This window comes from Balaenoptera ricei, chromosome 6, assembly GCF_028023285.1.
Source record: "Balaenoptera ricei isolate mBalRic1 chromosome 6, mBalRic1.hap2, whole genome shotgun sequence".
Lineage (NCBI taxonomy): Eukaryota > Metazoa > Chordata > Mammalia > Artiodactyla > Balaenopteridae > Balaenoptera > Balaenoptera ricei.
The window spans coordinates 54,676,021-54,695,760 of NC_082644.1; the positions used below are offsets into that span (position 1 = coordinate 54,676,021).

At 43.2% G+C, this 19,740-nt stretch overlaps 1 protein-coding gene across 3 annotated transcripts in view; it reads right to left on the minus strand.

Moving 5' to 3' along the window:
• The window catches only part of ADAMTSL1 (ADAMTS like 1), a 755,395-nt gene that overhangs the window by 91,801 nt on the left and 643,854 nt on the right, over positions 1–19,740 (minus strand). For all 3 annotated transcript variants that reach the window (XM_059924671.1, XM_059924670.1, XM_059924669.1), the window contains 2 exons: positions 11,274–11,402; positions 2,054–2,233 (listed from right to left, as the gene is read on the minus strand). In XM_059924671.1, coding sequence (XP_059780654.1) covers positions 2,054–2,233; positions 11,274–11,402 — 309 coding nt within the window. The remainder of the gene's footprint in view (positions 1–2,053; positions 2,234–11,273; positions 11,403–19,740) is intronic.

Consider the following 19,740-nt stretch of genomic DNA (forward strand, 5'->3'; position numbering starts at 1 on the left):
GAGGCAACACTTAATGAATAGTCATCCCACTTAATGAGTAGTTATATGAACACATGAGTGAAAGTCAGCCTCATGACACTTCAAGTCTCCACATTACAGGTTAAGTCACAGGCCTTGGCATGAAACCTCAGCTTTATACATGAAATCCCTCATTTAAAAATGAAGTCACATTTTGGGCTGATTAAAAAAAAGAGAAACACTACTCCTATGTCCATAAAGTACCTAAAGAAAGTAACAAACTTTGATGAATAAACCAAGACTTCTGATTGCGGAAAGCCCTAAAATTAAGAATCTAACTAGTGATTTTTTTTTCCCATCCAGTTTGATTAAAATGGGAAGACGTCATGCTCTTCAAACTCCACGTTCACGGTCACACTGCATTAGCGTTGGAATGCTGCAGATCTGGCTCCCAGACCATACACACTTCACTGGTGGAGCTGCGGTAGCAGCTACACATCCTATGCTTTCAGCTCTGTTAGCAGAGGCGACAAGGAAGGGTTATTAGGGAGGAAAAGACCACGGTAAGCTCCATAACTCAGTGTGGGGCAAGAGTCTCTGGGCCCCAGGCTCCAGACGAGCAGCTCAGCCAGATGAAATCCAAAACAAAACAAATCACATCCTTCACGGAGCTGATTTTCTGCGGCTTCCTAAGATAACTGGAGGTTTATGCAGCCACTGTTGAGATGAAAACCCATGTGGGCATCTCCGAAATCTGAGTGGGCAGCGGTAGACCCTATGCTTTAGTATATCATCAATTTGGGGTGTGAAAATAGAAGTTTACTTATTTTTCTCTGCGGAAGCCCATAATGTATGTATGTGTATGTATGCGTGGTGTGTAATTATTCATATTTCTCACATTTTCCTTTTTTTTTTCCCCTAAGAATGATGGCTTTCTCTTCCTGAGATAGCCAGCACACGTGCTCTAATAATTGCCTTTTAAAAAAAGTAAGACCAAAACAAGCTTCTTTATCCTATCCCACCAATTCCCAGCCTCTGTGGGGAAGAGAAGCAGAGAGTCCTAATCCGGAGGACAAAAGGGTTGTAGCTTGCACGCGGCTGAGTCCAGCCCTGGGCATCAGTGAGTGCTGATGGTGTCTCAGCAATTGTTGTTATTTTTAAATAATTATTTTATGCCAGGAACTGTGATAGACTCTTTAATCAGAGGTCCTTACGTTTGGGGGCGCTGTAGTCTGAATGTTTGCATCCCCCAAATTCACATGTTGAAATCCTAACTCCTTCAAGGTGATGATATTAGGAGGTACAGACTTTGGGAGATGATTAGGTCATGAAGGTGGAGCCCTCCTGATTGGGATTAGTGACCTCATAACAGAGACCCCCTGAGAGCTGGCTCATCCCTTCTGCCATACGAGGGCACAGTAAGAAGCCATGATTCTGCAGCCACATAGAGGGCCTTCACCAGAGCCCGACCATGAGGGCACCTGGATTCTGGACTTCCAGTCTCTAGAAGGGTGAGAAACAATCTCCTGTTGCTTACAAGCCACCCAATCTGTGGCTATTTTGCTATAGCAGCCGGAACGGACAAAGACAGGGGGTGTGCACGTGTGGACTTCAGGTGGACTAGACTATGAGCTTCCTGAAATTTAAAAAAAATTTTGCATTTATGAATTTTTCTCGACAAGGTAAATCCATAGTTTTCGTCTGATTCTCCAAGAAGTCCTTAACATAGAAGGAGTTAAGAGCGACTGCTGTACTTCTGTTACCTCTATTTGCCAACTCTTACCCAAACATGGGCAATCTTGTTCCATAAGTTTCTACACAGAGACTAGCATCTACGGCTTAGCAAGGTTAAGTGACTTGCCCAAGGTGACACAGTGAGTCAGCAGCAGAGCTAGGGTTCTAACTGACGTCTGCTTGGCTTGCTTGGCCCAAGGTCTGTGTTCTTTCTACTGGGAGGCCCTAAGGTGGGGAGAAGGGAAGGGATATTGATTTTACCTTTATGCACTTCATTGGATCAGGGACAGGAGGTAGAGGGTGGGTTAGACAGTCACCCCCAGTGGGGTCCGCAGGGGGCAGCCGGCCTCGAGGTGTTTACCTAGGATCAGTAGCTGTGTGTTCTCAGTCAGCTCCCCGTGCAGATTGGCCGCCCTGCAGGAGTACAGGCCCTGATCCGAGGAGGACACGGCTGTAAGCAGCAAGGAGCCCTCGTGCAGATGGTGAGGGGAGCCCAGTTTGCTTTTATTCCTGAACCAAGTGACTTCAGCTTCAGGCACACCTAGGAGGAAAAAAAAATAAACTCATCAGCCAACACATTCAGGTGACCCTGGAGGCATTTATAGACTCTTGCCAGGGCCCGCCCCAGGGCTGCTCTGCAGGAAGCATGTGCCTGGGCGTCTTCTACTCCCCTTCAGCCAAACTAAATAATGCCTCTGACCTCTCAGCCGTCTTGGGATCTTTTGCCTTTTAAACCTCACACTGATGAGGCAGGAAGAGAGAGGCCGGTTCAAAGAAGAGGAAGGAGGCAGCTGGGAAAAGGGCACTTGCCAGGGTGGAAGGAGTGAACCCAAATTCTTTGGAGAAAACACCTCAGAACTGAATGTATACACCAGTGCAAATGAATGACTGACAACTACATGAAACAAACCTAACATTAAATAAGAAAAGCCAGACGTGAAAGAGTACACACTGTATGATTTTGTTTCTGAAAGTAGAAAACAAAAACTGGTAACATCAGTACTCTGCTGTCAGCAGTCAGAGTGGGGGGGTTCCTCTGAGAGACTGGGATGGACTGGGAGGGGCTGTGACTGAGAGTGGGGACAGGGAGCTTGGTTGCTACTAATCCTCTGTTTTTTGACTTGGGGGCTGGTTTGGTGGGCTTGGGACCTTTATGATATGTGCACTTTTCTGTATAAATATTATATCTCAGTAGAAAGTTAAAAGCTACAAAATGTAGATATATTCATGAACCAGACAAATGAAAGCTGCTAGATCCTTACCAGAGTTGACACTCTATGTAGAAAACAAGCCTGTATTCTTTGAAGCCTAAGTATTTTCTTAGAACAAGAAAAGAGTGAACTATCAGTATCACCACAGAAAAAGAAAGACAAAAAGAAAGTGTTCTGCTCTCTCCTCAATCTAAGTTATTGTTGTGAGAGAGAGCTGGGGAGAGTATGCACATCTGAATTGGGATGGGGTTCCTGTCTTTGGAAGTCAGGCTCTATCCTCTAGGAGTGTTATGGACTAAATGTTTGTGTCCTTTGTAAATTCTTATGTTGAAGTCCTAAGCACCATCAGTGTGATGGTGTTAGGAGGTGAGGCCTTTGGAGATTGTTAGGTTTAGATGAGATTGTGATGAGGGGGGTGGCCCTTGTGATGGGATTAGTGCCCTTATAAGAAGGGACCCTCTCTTTCTCTCTCTCTCTCTCTCTCTTTTCACCATGTGAGGACACAGCAAGAAGATAGCTGTCTGCAAGCCAGGAAGAGAGTCCTGGTCAGGAACTGAATGGGCTGGCACCTGGATCTTGGAATTCCCAGCCTCCAGAACCATGAGAAATAAACTTCTGCTGTTTAAGCCACCCATGCATGGCATTTTGTTATAGCAGCCTGAGTAGACTAAGACAAAAGAATGGCTTTAATTCCTGAGGAAGTTTCCCTGTGGGTCACATGCTGGTAAGGAGGCCCCAGTTTAGGACAAGCCTTCTGAGATGGTCTGCATAGGAGACCAAGTTCTGAGTGAGCTGAGAGACAGAAAGCGTGTGGCATTAATTCACAGGTCTCCAGGGAGTAGAAAGCTCCATTCCTTGCACTGTCTAGCCTGCTAACTGAGCTCGCAACGTTTGTTCATAAAACTCTTAGACATGTATCCAGGGCAGGTTCAGAATGTCAGATCCAGGTAAACAGGGTCAAAGCCAGGAACAGTCAGAGCCAGAGCTTTAGTCCTGTGCTTTCCCTGAGTTGGGGATGGATTTTGCCCTTGGGGCAAGGGCAGCCTTACCCTTCATGGGCAGGGTACTGTTGAGAATGAAGACACCTTCAAGGAGTTACCTGTGTACCTGTTGCTTGTCCTTGATGAACAAAATTTACCCACAGTCTACTTTGTAACAGCCAGCTCATCAGCCCTCATTATGACCCCTTGAGCACTTGCTGTTCCTGAACTCCCAGTGTCAGGAAGTGGGGTGGGGTGGAAGGGTGGTCTCATATGTTCCCTCACTAACAATGAGCTATCTTGTGTGAATTCACTGGTGTCCTTGCTGGCCTGCTGCCTCAGGTGGAGTTTCCAGTGGTGGAATGGTGGCCTAAGGTGTGTGGCCCAAGTGTCTGGCCAATCTGTAGGGCTTTTCTCCCTGTTAATGGGAAACAGGAGAGTGACTCTCTGGTCCTCTCTCTTTTGCTGTTGTTCAGATTACCCATAATTCAATGTGAATCACTAGGGACTGGCAGGCTGGCCGGAGAAAGGAGGCAAGGCTGCTGAAAGGGGTGGAGACCTGGATACCGAAGCCCTGTTCCATCAGGGAGGGGCACACACTGTGAAACTTAAGGCTCAGGTGCATGAGAGGAGTCAGGCTGGCACTATCTCCAAATACACCTGGAGAAAAGATGCAGGTGAGAGGCAGAAAAGCTGATTTTTCATTGCAGCACCACTAGGGAGAGCAAGAGCATCATGATGCCCAGCCATGCCAGCTTAGACTTTGGTCCCTGAGCTCCGTTTTCATGTTGGGGAAAAAAAAAAGAAAAATTCCATGGCATTCAGGAGAAAGCCTCTGAAAAGTAAGTTGAAGAAAACCCTTCCAGTCATTTCTCTCCTGAAAGTGTAAGGAAAAATGAGGTCCTACAAACCATCTTTTTCAAGTATTCACCCACTTTCCCTCACCATGAACTGATTACACGTAGCACTTGTCACTGGCACCTTCCTCGGAGGAGGGCTGTGGGCAGTAAGCACACAATCCCTGATAGGAACTGAGGCTGTTCTAGAGCGAGGAGGCCGAGTAGGAGAACCAGACTAATGGGCTGTCAGTTCCACCAGCAAAAGCGTGATGACTAAGTGAATGGTCGGGGGGAATGCTCTCTCTCCATGACGGTGTCCGTGGGCCATGGCGTGTGTGTCTCCAGAGCCAACACTGTGTTTACATGGTCAGCTCCTGCAGCAAGACTTGCTGCTCCCCTATGTGTCATTCACTGGTCAGGGCTTATGTGCCTGTAGGACAGCCAGAGGGGAGACACGGATGGTGAGAAAGAGGAGGAGGAGGGAGAGAGAGATGACCCAGGGATGGAGCCATTTCTCATGTCTCCAGGAAGTGGGTGTAAGCTTCTTCCTTCATCACTTCATCACTCTTGGCCTCATGTCCCTTTGAAAGCAAGTCTGTTTAACAGGACAAAACAGTCTTTGCCAAAAGTGCTGAATTCCTCAGTTGAGAGCAGGGGAGTTCATGGGAGGAATGGACATGTTCAGGTTAATGAAGGGTAGAAGGAAGTGACCTCCAGTCTCTGTAAAACTGGGACCACAGAAGTGACAGCAGTGCCGAGGGAAGCCAAATGATGTAGGAATCATTCTTTAATACATAGATTAGCAAACCTCTCTTAGACTCCCTCAAACATGGACCTGCATCAAGAATTTGCCAATGGAGATGGAGTTGCTGGTGTCACATTTTGGGGGATTCCTGCCTGCGATTATGCGCCTTAAGCAGAGAATGACACCAAAAAGATACTTTGGAATTACAGCCAGTCCTGCTGTGACTGGTTCTGACATATTACAAACAAAGTTGGAACAAGGGGAGAAGAAAAGTAAACAATGCACCAGAGATCTCTTTTTTCTTTTCCTCTCAAGAGATGACAACGATGCTTCAGAAAATATCTCCAGCCCTCATATATGCCAGAGTCCCTGGAAAAGGTACCAGATATACATGCCTAACAATGATGTTTAGAATACCTAGACATTGGGAATGCACCAAGGTCAGGAGCTATACAAAAATATCCTGAACACATTAGATGGAGAAAGAACATTTACTGAGTATTTGCTATCAGCCAGACATTTAATAAACATAATCACTCATTTTTCACAAAGGTCATATGAAGCATTGTTATTAACTCCATTTTACTGATGAGGAAATTGGAACCTGAAGAGATTATGAAATCTGCCTAAAATGACATTAGTTTGGATTCCTGAATGATTACATGGTGACAGAGTCCCTGTACCTCCTCTCTACCTCATGGCCAATCAGTGACCTACAAATGGCAGGTGGGGATCCAAACTCAGATACATTTGATGCTAGGGATCCCCATCCTAACAAGTACATGACACTGCCTGCCATTATACCAGACTGCTTCCTTAGAAAAGGTATGAATTGCTGCACTATTATTTCTGGTATCAAATCCTTAAATATTTCCTACTTTTGGAATTAACCTTTCTGCTGTAATTGTAACACCAAGATTATTGTTAAGAGAGAACTTTCTAGAATCCATTTTTGCTGGCTTTGCTAGTGCTCTTCTTGGTGAGAAGCTTAGTCAGGATGTGGAAGATTTTTTTTTTTCCCAAGCCTGTTGTGATGTGACAGCACATTCTACACAAAGAAATGTCTGAAAAATGACAAAAAATATACTCCACCACAGAACAAAGTCCAAAGCTATGCTGTTGACAAGTTAGTTCGATAGGCTCCACACTCTGGACTCCCTGGTATGATTTGTGTCTAAAAAAGGAAGGAAAAGGACCTGCCTTTACTTCTCCCCCTTTGTGGCATACCTTATCAATAACACAGTGCTCTCCCTGCTGCTTGAAAGGATCAGTAACTGAGTGTAGTCATAATGGGATGTAACTTGATATGATTATGAGGATTAGTGTCTTTAATCTCCACTGAGCTGCCAGGTAGGGTGATGTATAATCATCTTTTTTTTTTTTTTTTTTTATAAATTTATGGGAATTCTCATTTTGTTTTTTTTTAATTTTTATTTATTTATTTTCAGCTGTGTTGGGTCTTCGTTGCTGTGTGAGGGCTTTCTCTAGTTGCGGCAAGTGGGGGCCACTCTTCATCGCGGTGCGCGGGCCTCTCACTGTCGCGGCCTCTCCCGTTGCGGAGCACAGGCTCCAGACGCGCAGGCTCAGTAGTTGTGGCTCACGGGCTTAGTTGCTCCGCGGCATGTGGGATCCTCCCAGACCAGGGCTCGAACCCGTGTCCCCTGCATTGGCAGGCAGATTCTTAACCACTGCGCCACCAGGGAAGCCCTAATCATCTTTTTTTAAATCCCAGACAGGATATTCTTGTTAACTAGACCACTTGTTACACTTGGAAGGCTGCTTGCACCATGGCGGCTTGTCAACATCTTGAGGTGGGGCATCCACTGAAAGGTACATCTTGACATGATAAGTTCTAGAAGTTTCTTTGATGGCTTGGTGCAAGACAAGGAAAGGATACAGTAACTTAAATGTCAGCCTTGGCAATTATTCTAAAGAACCATGTAAGTCTGGAAAGGTTTACAGCCTTCCACATTTCTTCACACTGACTGTGGCAGACACTGAAAGCTGTTTCTTCTTTTTCCTGGGTACCCAGCCCGGCTATATTTCCCAACAGCCCTTGTAGCTGTGAGTAGCCATGTGACTAGGAAGGAATGTGAGAAGCAGTAATGTGTGTTACTTCCAGGTGTCACCCTTAAAATCTTCTCAACCATCGTCTACACTTTGTTTTTCCCCTCTTCTGGTTGACAGGATAGAGAGAACCTCTGGGGAGACCTTGGAAGGCATGTATTCAAGATAACAGAGCCACCAGTGTTCTGTGATGCTGAAGGACTGTGGGGGGCAGATCCCCTCCAGCTGACCAGGACCACTCTTTGGACTCCTAGGTAGGCAGTAATGAACTTCTATTGTGTTTGAGTCATTACACATTTGGGAGTCTACTTGTTACCAGAGTCTAGCCTTCCCTAGCTAATACACTGCCTATCATTGACTCCTCAACTAGTTATTTCTACATGACCAGTCCTCACAATTTTATATCCTAAGTCTGCAAAAGCTTCCCTTGCTCCAAATTGTACTATAATCTAGGAAAGCATGTAAGATCTAGCCCTTGCCTACTATTCCCCACCTCCCAGCCACATGTCACACTACTTTCTTCTCTGCTCTCCATCCTACAGACACACCAGCCACATTTCACTCCTTCAGATCCAACACACTCTTTCTACCTCAGGCACATCCTGTTCCCAATGACTGAAACACTCCTCCTCCAACCCTTTATCTCCTACTCAGTTTTCTGAATTTTCTTAAATAGAGAACAAGTTTGGGAGTGGTATTAAGGGATTGGATCACTTTTCAAGAAAAAGCCTCATCATACTCATTGCTTAATGCTTTTTATGCTTAAGAGTTGGGAAGAATTTGTGAGGCTGAATTTTACATGTTGAAAGCATATGTATGCAAAAAGTTATTTAATGAAAAACTGCTAACAACTCAAACATGTAAGGACATGAGTTATTCTAGGTAAATTATGTAATATTCTTAAAATACACTATTATATAGCCATTAAAATTATGTCACAAGAGAGCCATAAAAGCCACTTGTAGCATCAAAGTAAAACTAGTTTTTTCTGCCATTTAGCATTATAGCTGTCAGTATTTTGACTGGAGACTCAGCTCAAGAATGATTTCTTTGTCCAGTAAATTCACAGACCAACAGTTTAATCAAAAGCAGACTCTTTCCCATCTACATTGAATAAAAATCAAAAGGCATAATGGCAGAGACACACATTTATTTTAGTTAACCATGATTAATACAAATGGCCCTATGAATAAACATTAAAGCAAAGAACCTAATGTACATGGCCAGGCAAAAACTGGACTTAACAACCTAGGATTTCACCATCAGGTTACCAAGAGTGAGTCTCTGGATGAAGTCGGGAGACATGGCCTTAGGTGGCATGGAAGAGTTGACCAAAGCTGGTTTGACTGTCTTGGGTTCCCCATGATAAATACTTCTCCACCTGCATTCTGGTTCTCTCAGTCTCCCTCAAATGCCCAATTCCTTGCTTTGCTGCTCTTTGCTTCCCATTCTTTTAGTCCTACCAATCCCAGCGCTCAAGAGGAGAACCAACATGGTCCATCATATCTCCAGTTGGTGTTCCGTCTCCAAGGCCCATGTTCCTAGTGATCACATGAGGAGTGATGGTCCTGCACAAAGGACCCTGCCTCTACCACCAGTCTGTGTATAGAGGGGCAACTCGTTCATGGGAAGCCCTGTCAGAGATTTTGTCCTACTCCCAATCTCGGAGTATAGAGCCTGAAGGGATTTAGTTCCAGAAGCTTTCACTGATGAGGCTGGATGCACAGGCCAAGGGAAGCTTTACCAAGAAGAAGCTAATGCATGATGACAGAGAGAGATTTATATTTTTGGGTTCCTGGAGCTACCAGAACATTTCAGAGAAAAACCAGACCTGGCTGTTCTTTGGAAACAACATGCTGTAGATGAAGATTCTCCTCCTACTTCTTTTAAAATGGGTTATCTCTGGCCTTATAAATCACAAGTGGAGGTAAATCTTCCAGTGTTGGGGCTGAGATCTAAGAGGAAGAAACCCCCAGAGCAGGGGGTGCCAATGCCTGTCGTTTTTGCAGACAGGGTATGACTGGGGAACCGTGGTTTGGGTGCCGCAGGAAGGTATATCTGATGAGGACAGCAAGCAGGGGACTGTCGCTGGGCACGAGAGCCATCCATTTTTCCTTTGCACTGTGGGGGTGAAAACCCTTAGGGTAGACAGGCTAGCAGTTCACAGGAAGGCAGAATTGGTAGCTGGGCTTTGTTCCAGTCTATGTGGGTGTTTTTTATTTTTTTAATTGACAGTAGATGCCTTTATGAAGAGCATACTACAACCACCTCTGGTCCACTACTCCTCCACTTCCCTGTGACTTTCTGGTCCCTTTAGGCCTCTGAGTTTGCAAGGCCTACCCAAGGGCAATGCCTGTATCACACCCCTAACAAAATTGGCTGTTTTCATTAGTGACTCCTACCTACTTCTGATGTGAGTAAGCTCCAGGTTCCTGTTGGTCTCACCCCTGCCATCCACTCCCGAGCTTTCTACCACCACTGCCCTGAGTTCAGGCCCCAGCACCTCTGCTCTAAACTACTATGATGGCTTCTTTTTTTTTTTTTTGGATATAAATTTATTTATTTATTTATTTTGGCTGTGTTGGGTCTTCGTTGCTGTGCACGGGCTTTCTCTAGTTGCGGCGAGCGGGGGCTACTCTTTGTTGCCATGCACAGGCTTCTCATTGCAGTGGCTTCTCTTGCTGCAGAGCACAGGCTCTAGGCGCACAGGCTTCAGTGGCACACAGGCTCAGTAGCTGTGGCGCACGGGCTTAATTGCTCCGCAGCACGTGGGATCTTCCTGGACCGGGGCTTGAACCCGTGTCCCCTGCATTGGCAGGCGGATTCTTAACCACTGCGCCACCAGGGAAGCCCTACTATGATGGCTTCTTTTTTTTCTTTTTTTAAATTTTATTTATTTATTTATTTACTTATGGCTGTGTTGGGTCTCCGCTTCTGTGCGAGGGCTTTCTCCAGTTGCGGCAAGCGGGGGCCATTCTTCATCGCGGTGCGCGGGCCTCTCACTATCGCGGCCTCTCTTGTTGCGGGGCACAGGCTCCAGACGCGCAGGCTCAGCAATTGTGGCTCATGGGCCCAGCTGCTCCGCGGCATGTGGGATCCTCCCAGACCAGGGCTCGAACCCGCGTTCCCTGCACCGGCAGGCAGACTCCCAACCGCTGCGCCACCAGGGAAGCCTATGATGACTTCTTAACTGGCTTCTCTGTCCCTGTATTTCTTTTCTTCAATCCATTTTATGCACTGCATGGCCCCTTAATGTCACTTTCACTCTGCCTTTGTCTGAACTCCTCATCCAGGCGTTCAAACTCTCCCACGGCACAGGTGCAACCCACATTACTAAAGTTTAAGCCCCACCACCCTATCTATGCACTCTGGGCTCTGGCCAGACCAAAGCACACGCTGTTCCCCTGAAGTCCTGCGGCTTCCCTACTTCCATGAATTTTCTCACACTCTGTCGTCCCCCTGGAACACCCTCTGCCCCCATCTTTGCATGCTCACATTCTACCAGTATGCAAGACGGAGATAAAAACCACCTCTTCTCCCTTCATCTGTCCCAGTTTTCCTCCTCTCAACTTGCGGCAGCACTTTCCACTTTCAGAGTGACTGAGGTTCATGCTTGAGTTTTCCTACTAGCCCCAAATCCCTGAGAGCAGAATTTGTACTTATCTTTCCAGCCCCCAACCTAGCACAGGGCTCCATTAATATTTGAACAAATGAATTAACATATGAATGCATTTCTCACCTGCAACTTGGCAGTTAATAGTCACATTCACGCCTCGAACTGTTTTGACGGTGCCTCCTACATCAACTGTGATCGCGGGCTCCTCCGTGTTGATCACAGCCCCTCGCGATGTTTTCACTAGTGGCTTTCCTGAGGGTGAGAAGGAGCGTGACATTTTATTAGATGGTGGCTTTGGGTATTCCCTTGAAACTCGAGATGACCAACAATGAACAAGGGACATACCCAGGCTTTTTCCACTGACCGTGTTTTCCTTTGGAAAAAACTCTTAACTGTATACTATAAAAACCATCCGTCCACGCACCCACCTGTTTAGCTACCATAGAATTGTCACAAAAAGAATCTGAGGAGAGAGCATGGTATCCAACAAATTGGGATGATTTGTGCATCTTATCATTAAATTAACAAATGATCCAATAAATTCTGTGTTTATGGGCTTAATTAAATTTTTATTTTGAGATAGTTGTAGATTCACATGCAGTTATAAGAAATGGCACAGAGCAATCCTGCGTACTCTCTACCCAGTTTCCCCCAATGGAAATATCTTACAAAACTAGAGTACAATGTTATGACTAGAACACTGACATTGATGAAGTTAAGCTACAGAACAACATTTCCATCACTACAAGGATCCCTTATGCTGCCCCAGCCCTGCCTTAATCCTTTGGCAACCATTAATCTGTTCTCCATTTCTTATAATTTTGGCATTTCAAGAATGTTATATAAATGGAATCATACGGTACGTAACTTTTTTTGATGGGCTTTTTTTCACTCAGAATAATTCTCTGGAGCTTCTTACAGGTCTCACATGGTACCATGGTGGCATGTATCAATAGTTTGCTCCCTTTTATTGCTGAGTAGTATTCCATGGTATGGATGTACCAAGTATGTTCAGCCATTCAGATGTTGAAGGCCATCTGGGTTGTTTCCACATTTTGGCTATTCAAATAAAGCATCTATAATCATTCCTGTACAAGTTTTTGTGTGAACATTTGTCTTCATTTTCTCTGGGATAAATGCCCAGGAGTGTAATTGCTAGGTCATACAGTAGATTTTTAAGGAGCTGCTGAACTGTTTTCCAGAGTGGCTGTATCATTTCACATTCCCACCAGTAACGTACGAGTAATTTAGTTTCTCTGCATCCTTGTTAGCATTTGACGTTATCATTGGTTTTAATTTCAGCCTTTCTGATAGGTGTGTAGTGATATCTCATTGTGTTTTTTTTTAAATTTGCATTTCCCCAATGGCTAGTGATATTGAACATCTTTCCATGTACTTATTTTTCATCTTTATATCTTTGATGAAATGTCTCTTCATGTCCTTTAGCATTTTATAATTGGATTATTTTTTTCCTATATAGAGTTCTGAGAGCTCTTTACATTCTAGATGTAAGTCATTTGTCAGATACGTGGTTTGTAATAAATTTCTCCCAGTCTATAGATTTTTTCCCCTATCTTCTTTAAAAAAAAAATTTTTTTTTAAATTTTATTTATTTTTGACTGCGTTGGGTCTTCGTTGCTGTGCGTGGGCTTTCTCTAGCTGCGGCGAGCAGGGTCTACTCTTCGTTGTGGTGTGTGGGCTTCTCATTGTAGTGGCTTCTCTTGTTGCAGAGCACGACGGGCTCTAGGTGCATGGGCTTCAGTAGTTGTGGCTCGCGGGCTCTAGAGTTCAGGCTCAGTAGTTGTGGCGCACAGGCTTAGTTGCTCTGTGGCATGTGGGATCTTCCTGGACCAGGGATGGAACCTGTGTGCCCTGCATTGGAACGCAGATTCTTATCCACTGTGCCACCAGGGAAGCCCATGCGCCACCACGGAAGCCCTCCCCTATCTTCTTAACAGGATCTTCCACAGAGCAGAAGTTTTTAACTTTGATGAAGTCCAATTTATCGAGTTTTCCTTTCATGGATCAGGCTTTTAATGTTAAGTGTAAGATCTATTTACCTAGACCAAGTTCCTAAAATTTTTTTCCTATTTTTTTCCTACAAGTTTCCTAGTTTTACATTTTACATTTAAGTCTGTGATATATTTTGAGTTAATTTTCATATAAGGTGTGAGACTTAGGTCAAAGTTTATTTGTTTTTTGCCTATGGATGTCCAATTGCTCCACCACCATTAATTGAACAAGCTATCTTTCCTCCATGGAATTGCTTTTGTGTTTGTCAACATCAGCTGAGTATATTTTTGTGGCTCTACTTCTGTGTTCTTGTTTCTGTTCCACTGATTTATGTGTCTATCTCTCTACTAATACCACACAGTCTTAATTATTGTAGTTATATAATTAATCTTGAAATTGATTCTTGAGTCTGATTCTTCCCACTTTATTATTCTTTGCTATGCTAGTTTCTTTGCCTTCCTACATGAATGTTAGAATAGTTTTGTCTACAACCATAAAATTTTGCTGGGATTCTGATAGGAAATATACAAACATGAATATCAATTTAGAGAGAATTGACATCTTTACTGTGTTGAGTCTTCCAATCCATGAACACTGTATGTCTATTTATTTAGATCTCCTTTACTTTCTTTCATCAGAGTTTTGTAGTTTCCAGTGTACAAGTCCTGGACATAATTTGTTAGATTTATACCCAATTATTATTTTTTTTAAGGGATGGTAAATGATATTGTATTTTCAATCTCAGTGTTCATTGCTAGTATACAGAAACAGTTGTTTTGCATAGCGTGTGACCTTGCTAAACTTATATATTAGTTCTAGAACTTTTTTTGAAGATTCCTTGGTATTTTCTAAGTAGGGGATCATTTCTTCTGCAAACAGTTTTATTCCTTCCTTTTGATCTATATGCATTTTATTTCCTTTCCTTGGATTATTTCACTGGATAGAACTTCCATCACTACATTGAAACTGTTAAAAGTAGGTTTTTAGTATGATGAGTGATTTTTTGGTTGAAACCTGGACATTTTCATATCATGTTATACAACTCTGGACCTTATTTAAATCTGTTTTAGCTGCTGTTCTCTGAAACCACTCAGGTCGGGGAGCAGGGAGATGCCACCTGGTTACTACCCAGTGGAAGTAGAAGTCCAGGTTCTCCAGTTGGCTTCCTTTGTGATCCACATGGGGCACTCCTCTTAACTGCTGGGCCTGGGTGGAGCTTCTGTTTCCCCCCTGCTCTCCACTGACCCTGCCGTGGGAGAAGCCTTGTTACTGCTGGTGATGAGTGAAAGTCCTAACTCTCCAGGAGGCTTTCTCTACCACCACCCCAGCGGGAAGAGGAAGAGGGACACTGCAGGATGAGGGTAGAAGTCTAGGATCCCCATGTGGTCTCCACATTATGCCCCTGTGGGGATAAAATCCATCTTCTCTGACTCCACATCCATGGGGGTGTTGGGGAACCATGTTTCAGTCTGCCGAGGAGTCCAGTCTTCCCATTCAGGCTTTGCTGGTGTGGGTGGTGTTTGGACTAGAGCAGCATTTTCTAGTTTTCTGTCCTGCTAGGTTGCCCCTTTCCTGTGCCTTTGGGTAGAGGAAGCAGGCTTAAGCTGGGACATTTTTTTCTGTTTCTGTTGCATTTCCTGGCAGCCGCCTTCTTCAGCTCCAAGTTTGGGCTTTATGAGGCAAACAAACAAATAGCCCAGAAAACCCAATGAAGTCACAATTGTGTCATTCCTCAGTACCCAAGGTCCCTAGCCAGTCTGTTTTCTCCTCTCTCCTTTTCAGTCTTCTTATGTTTGTTTTATATACAATGTCTGGACTTTAGTTGCATTTACCAGGAGGAATAGGGAAAAAATACATCTATGGCATCTTCCCAGAAGTGGAAATTCTGTGTACATTACACCTTAATAGGCCTTTACCAGCTGGGGATAAAAATACAGCACTTCATGTACATGACCACAAAATACAATGAAAAGATTCATTTATTGAGCACCTGGGGAAATAAGGGTCCACATGAGATCATTTTCATACACCCAAAGCTTAATTTTTTGTAAGCCAAATGGATTTAATTTTGTTTCAACCATTTTATAGGCAGGACAATCTACAATGGCATTCACTCTTCTGTGCCTTCATTAACTGTGAAGAAAACCATAATTCACCAATGCCCTTCGGAGTCTTACACCTGCTTTTCATACTTCTTGTTTTCTCCATCATCTATTTATCCTTTCTTCCCGCTTGCACTGTCACCCAGCTTCATATTAGAAGCTGTCCTTCTTTCTTTTCCTCTCCCCTTTAATTGCCTTCTAGGCATGGGTTATTAGCTCATTAGAACTATCAATATGTTTAAGGACAGAAACTTGAGGAGGGTTCGGAGGAGTTCACCTTTGAATATATGCATAGGCTGTCTATCTGTTTTGACTGGGATCCTTTTCCTTATCTCACCTATATTCAATGTGTTTGAGATTATGTATGACCTGATGTGAAGGTGAGTGATTTCTTACTATAATGCTTTCTGAGACTAATGCAGGGTGATAACAAGAGAGTGCAGCGGGAATGACACAATTAATACGGGTGTATTGTACCTTACCTCCTGACCCTAAGAAGCTCTCGGCTCGCACGTCAACTGTACTCTAAATCTAACCAGTCCCTCCGTTGCTATAATCTGATGCCGCCATGTTCTCTGGGTGGACTATTCCACAGCCTAACTGGTCTCCTCACTCCCACCACATGAATCAGATCACACAAGTCCTCTGCTTAAATTATCTAGTGCTTTTTCAGTGCAGTTACAACGAAATTTCAAGCTCCTTTTCATGCCCAACCATCCCCTACGTGTTCAGGCCCAGCTGTTTACCCTCCCTCTACCTCCCTGAGGCCACACTTCCAGTTGATCACTGTTGTTGCAGCCACACTGCCCTTCGGTCCCTTCTTCCAGAACATCAGCACGTTTGTCCCAGCTGTTCCCTTTCCCTGATATCCTCCACCCGAAGACTTCTGCACAGTTATCTTCTGGTCATTCACGTCTCCACACAAATATCACCTCCTACTGGGGCCTTTCTAAAGCATACATGCCTTCCCTCCCTTACCAGTCATTACGCAGCTCAATGCCAATTTTATTTTCTCCCTAAGCACTAGAACTATCAAAATTTACCTTATCTGTGTGTTTTCTGCCTCCCACCCCTCACCATGTAACTTCCATAAAATCAGGGATCACATCCCTCTTGTTCTCTTCTTTGTTCTTACCACTCAGTCCTGGCACATAGTAGGTCCATAATAAATATCTCATAAATGAATATATGTGTGCATACGGTGTACTATGCACATTATCTGAATTTGTTTTTGTTGTCATAACAACCCTGAGAGTCAGGTAAAGAATTTCCATCTTTTATATAGATGAGGAACTTAGGCTCAGAAAGGCCCAATGGTTTGTCCAAGGCCAGAGAGCAAGCAAGTAGTAGGACTGAAGTAGACCCCAGAACTTTGACCTCAAGTCTGGTGCTTGTAACTGGAGATCCCAAATCCTTGTCTGCGGACTAGCTGCCTCAGAACCCCCAGGGCACTTGTTAAAAAAACATAATCTGTCCTGCTACATATAATAGTTGCCTCACTGTGTGTAATAAAAACAACTGTGCCAATGGGGAAAAGCAAGTTAGGGACCAGTTTCAGACTCACAATTACCAAGTTATTTTTCCTATAGGAATTTTAATAATAAAGGTGGTTTTATAGCTGCAAGTGTATAGCTATAAAATTCAAATGTCACTGAATTAAATCCAGCCCTTAATTAATTATATTGAGCTTTTGCTGAAAAGTAACGACATTTCGCCCTGTCACTAGAGGCGCTGTTGTTAGCACAGGCTACTTATGCGTTCTCATTACCTTCATAATCCATTGTTAAGACAAAGCACAGAGTTACCCAAGTATCTACAATTAATAGAACTTTATACTGAAAAGTGTCCTTAATCAACTGACCCTCTTACATCTATTAGAAAAAGCTTGTACATATTATTGAGTTGCACTCTTAGACTTACTAAGCCTGAATCTCAGGTGGTGGGATGGAAGCTCTAATCTCTATTTTGAACAAGTTCTGAGGTGATTCTGACATTCAACCAGGTTTGATAATCAGTGAATTACACTGTGTTAGTTTTTCTTGAGTCCTGGTGAGAGCTGAGGGTTTTTTTGAGAGCCCATTAGTTCAATATTAGAAAATTTCAGGTTGGACACATGTACTTCAACGTTCACTGCAGCACTATTTACACTAGCCAAGACATGGAAGCAACCTAAATGTCTATTGACAGAGGAATGGATAAAGAAGGTGTGGTACATATATAAAATGGAACATTACTCAGCCATAAAAAAGAATGACATAATGCCATTTGCAGCAACATGTATGGACTTAAAGATTATTTTATTAGGTGAAGTAAGTCAGACAGAGAAAGACAAATATCATCTTATATCACTTATATGTGGAATCTAAAAAGAATGATACAAATGAACTTATTTACAAAACAGAAACAGACTCACAGATCGGGAAATCAAACTTAAGGATACCAAAGGGGAAACATGGGGGGAAATGATAAATTTGGAGATTGGGATTAATATATATAAACTACTATATATAAAATAGATAACTAATAAGGAGCTACTGTATAGCACAGGGAACTCTACTCAATATTCTGTAATAACCTATATGGGAAAAGAATCTGAAAAAGAATGGATATATGTATATGTATAACTGATTCACTTTGCTGTACACTTGAAACTAATACAACATTGTAAATCAACTATACTTCAATAAAAATTTAAAAAAAAAGAAAATTTCAGGTTGGAATTCTTATTTTAATGGTCAACTAAAAAACAAAACAAAAATAATTTAAGTCCACTTTAGATCACCTAGATAGTCACCTAGGTGAGATGAGTACTGCTGTGTGATGCCATGCCTATGTTTATGCTTGATTACAATCCCATTAGCTAGTATTATTTTAATTATGGAAGTCAACTAAGAAGGAAAAAAAATAGAGATGCAGAGAGGGAGTGAAGTGATAAATTATGTATTTGTGCTAAAAGAATGCTAAAAAAGGTCACGGCATGCCTGACCAAAAAGCTTTTCACAATAGGCAAAACAAAAAAAAGAGAGGCTGAGCCATGATCACAGAGCCTCTGCAGCGTGGGCAGAGCCTCAGCCATCAGGCCCATGTCCACCATGTCATCTCTGTGGGTCAGCATCAGCTAGCAGATTACATTCGTGTTGATTTCTGGAAATTGATAGGGTTTACAGATTACTCTTTCATTGAATCTGTAAATTGGTGTTATAGTCGCATGAGAGCTATACATCCAAGGAGATTATGCTTAGTTTTATATCTGCATATATATAAGAAGAACAAGGAAATAGAAACAAAGGCAAGCTTTTCAATTTATCAGGCCCAATATAAGGAATCAAGTCTCTTCAACAGAGTCAGACACAGAAAAGAAACCATTAAGAGAATCATTTATTGTTCATTTCCTTTAGACCTCATCATACCCCTGAGCTTTTGGATTATGGCTCCTGTTCAAGTGATATGGAACAGGGGACCCAGAGCCTCAGTGGTAAGCAAGGGGAGCCCTGGTACAAGGGTGAACCTAAGGTCCACTAACACTTGCATGTCAACATGCACTGATGTGGAAGAGTGCCATCTTGTGTTGCCTTTAGGGCAGAGGCCTTCGACCAAACAGGCACTGTCCTGACCTGAAAGGACCAGCAGCTGGAGAGACAGGCAGGGACAGATGAGCAGCCCTAGGAGCAAATCTTGGAAATACATTCCTGTGCACAGTCTGGGCTCTGGCTCACACCTCTTTCGCTCATGTGTGACTCTGGGTAAAATCAAAACCCAATGGGAAAAAATCTGAACATATGTGCTTGAAAAATATCTTTGGCCCAGTATAAGGGAGATGGAGAGAGGAGCCAGAGGAGATGAAGTCTTGCTTTTTGAGTGCAGCCAAGAACAGAGAGCATTGTAAGTAACTTTTTCTCAGGGCCGAAGTCTAGGCCTCTGCTAACAGCAACTTTGTTTTCAATAGCACGATGCCTTCCATTTTAGAAGCGATGGCAGAGATGGATCTGCTACCAACCAAATACTTTTCTTCTTCCTAGGCACACAGTCAGGTCATTTACCAGCCTCTCTGCAGTTAGGGGTGGGCAAGACCGTGAATTCCAGCAAATGGAATGGGAGCAGAAGTCAAGTGTACCACTTCTTGACCCAAACCACAAAAAACCTCTTGTGCAATAATTTGTTTTAGACGTTAGGTGAGTGAGAAAAAATCTATCATATTTTAACCATCCTATATTTATGGTTTTGTTTGTGAGATAGGCAAACAGAAAAAAGCGCCAAATTAGCACAGATGCTAATTAATCCATGTTTAATTAATATTTATTGACTCACTGAATGAATCAAATGGGTCTTCTTTCAACTCTTCTAACATTATGAGTCACAAATGGCATTTGAAAATGGTTCTCTACGATTTTTAGCCATCAAAAATAACAAGGACCTACTGTATAGCATAGGGAACTATATTCAATATCTTGTAATAACTTATAATGGAAGAGAAC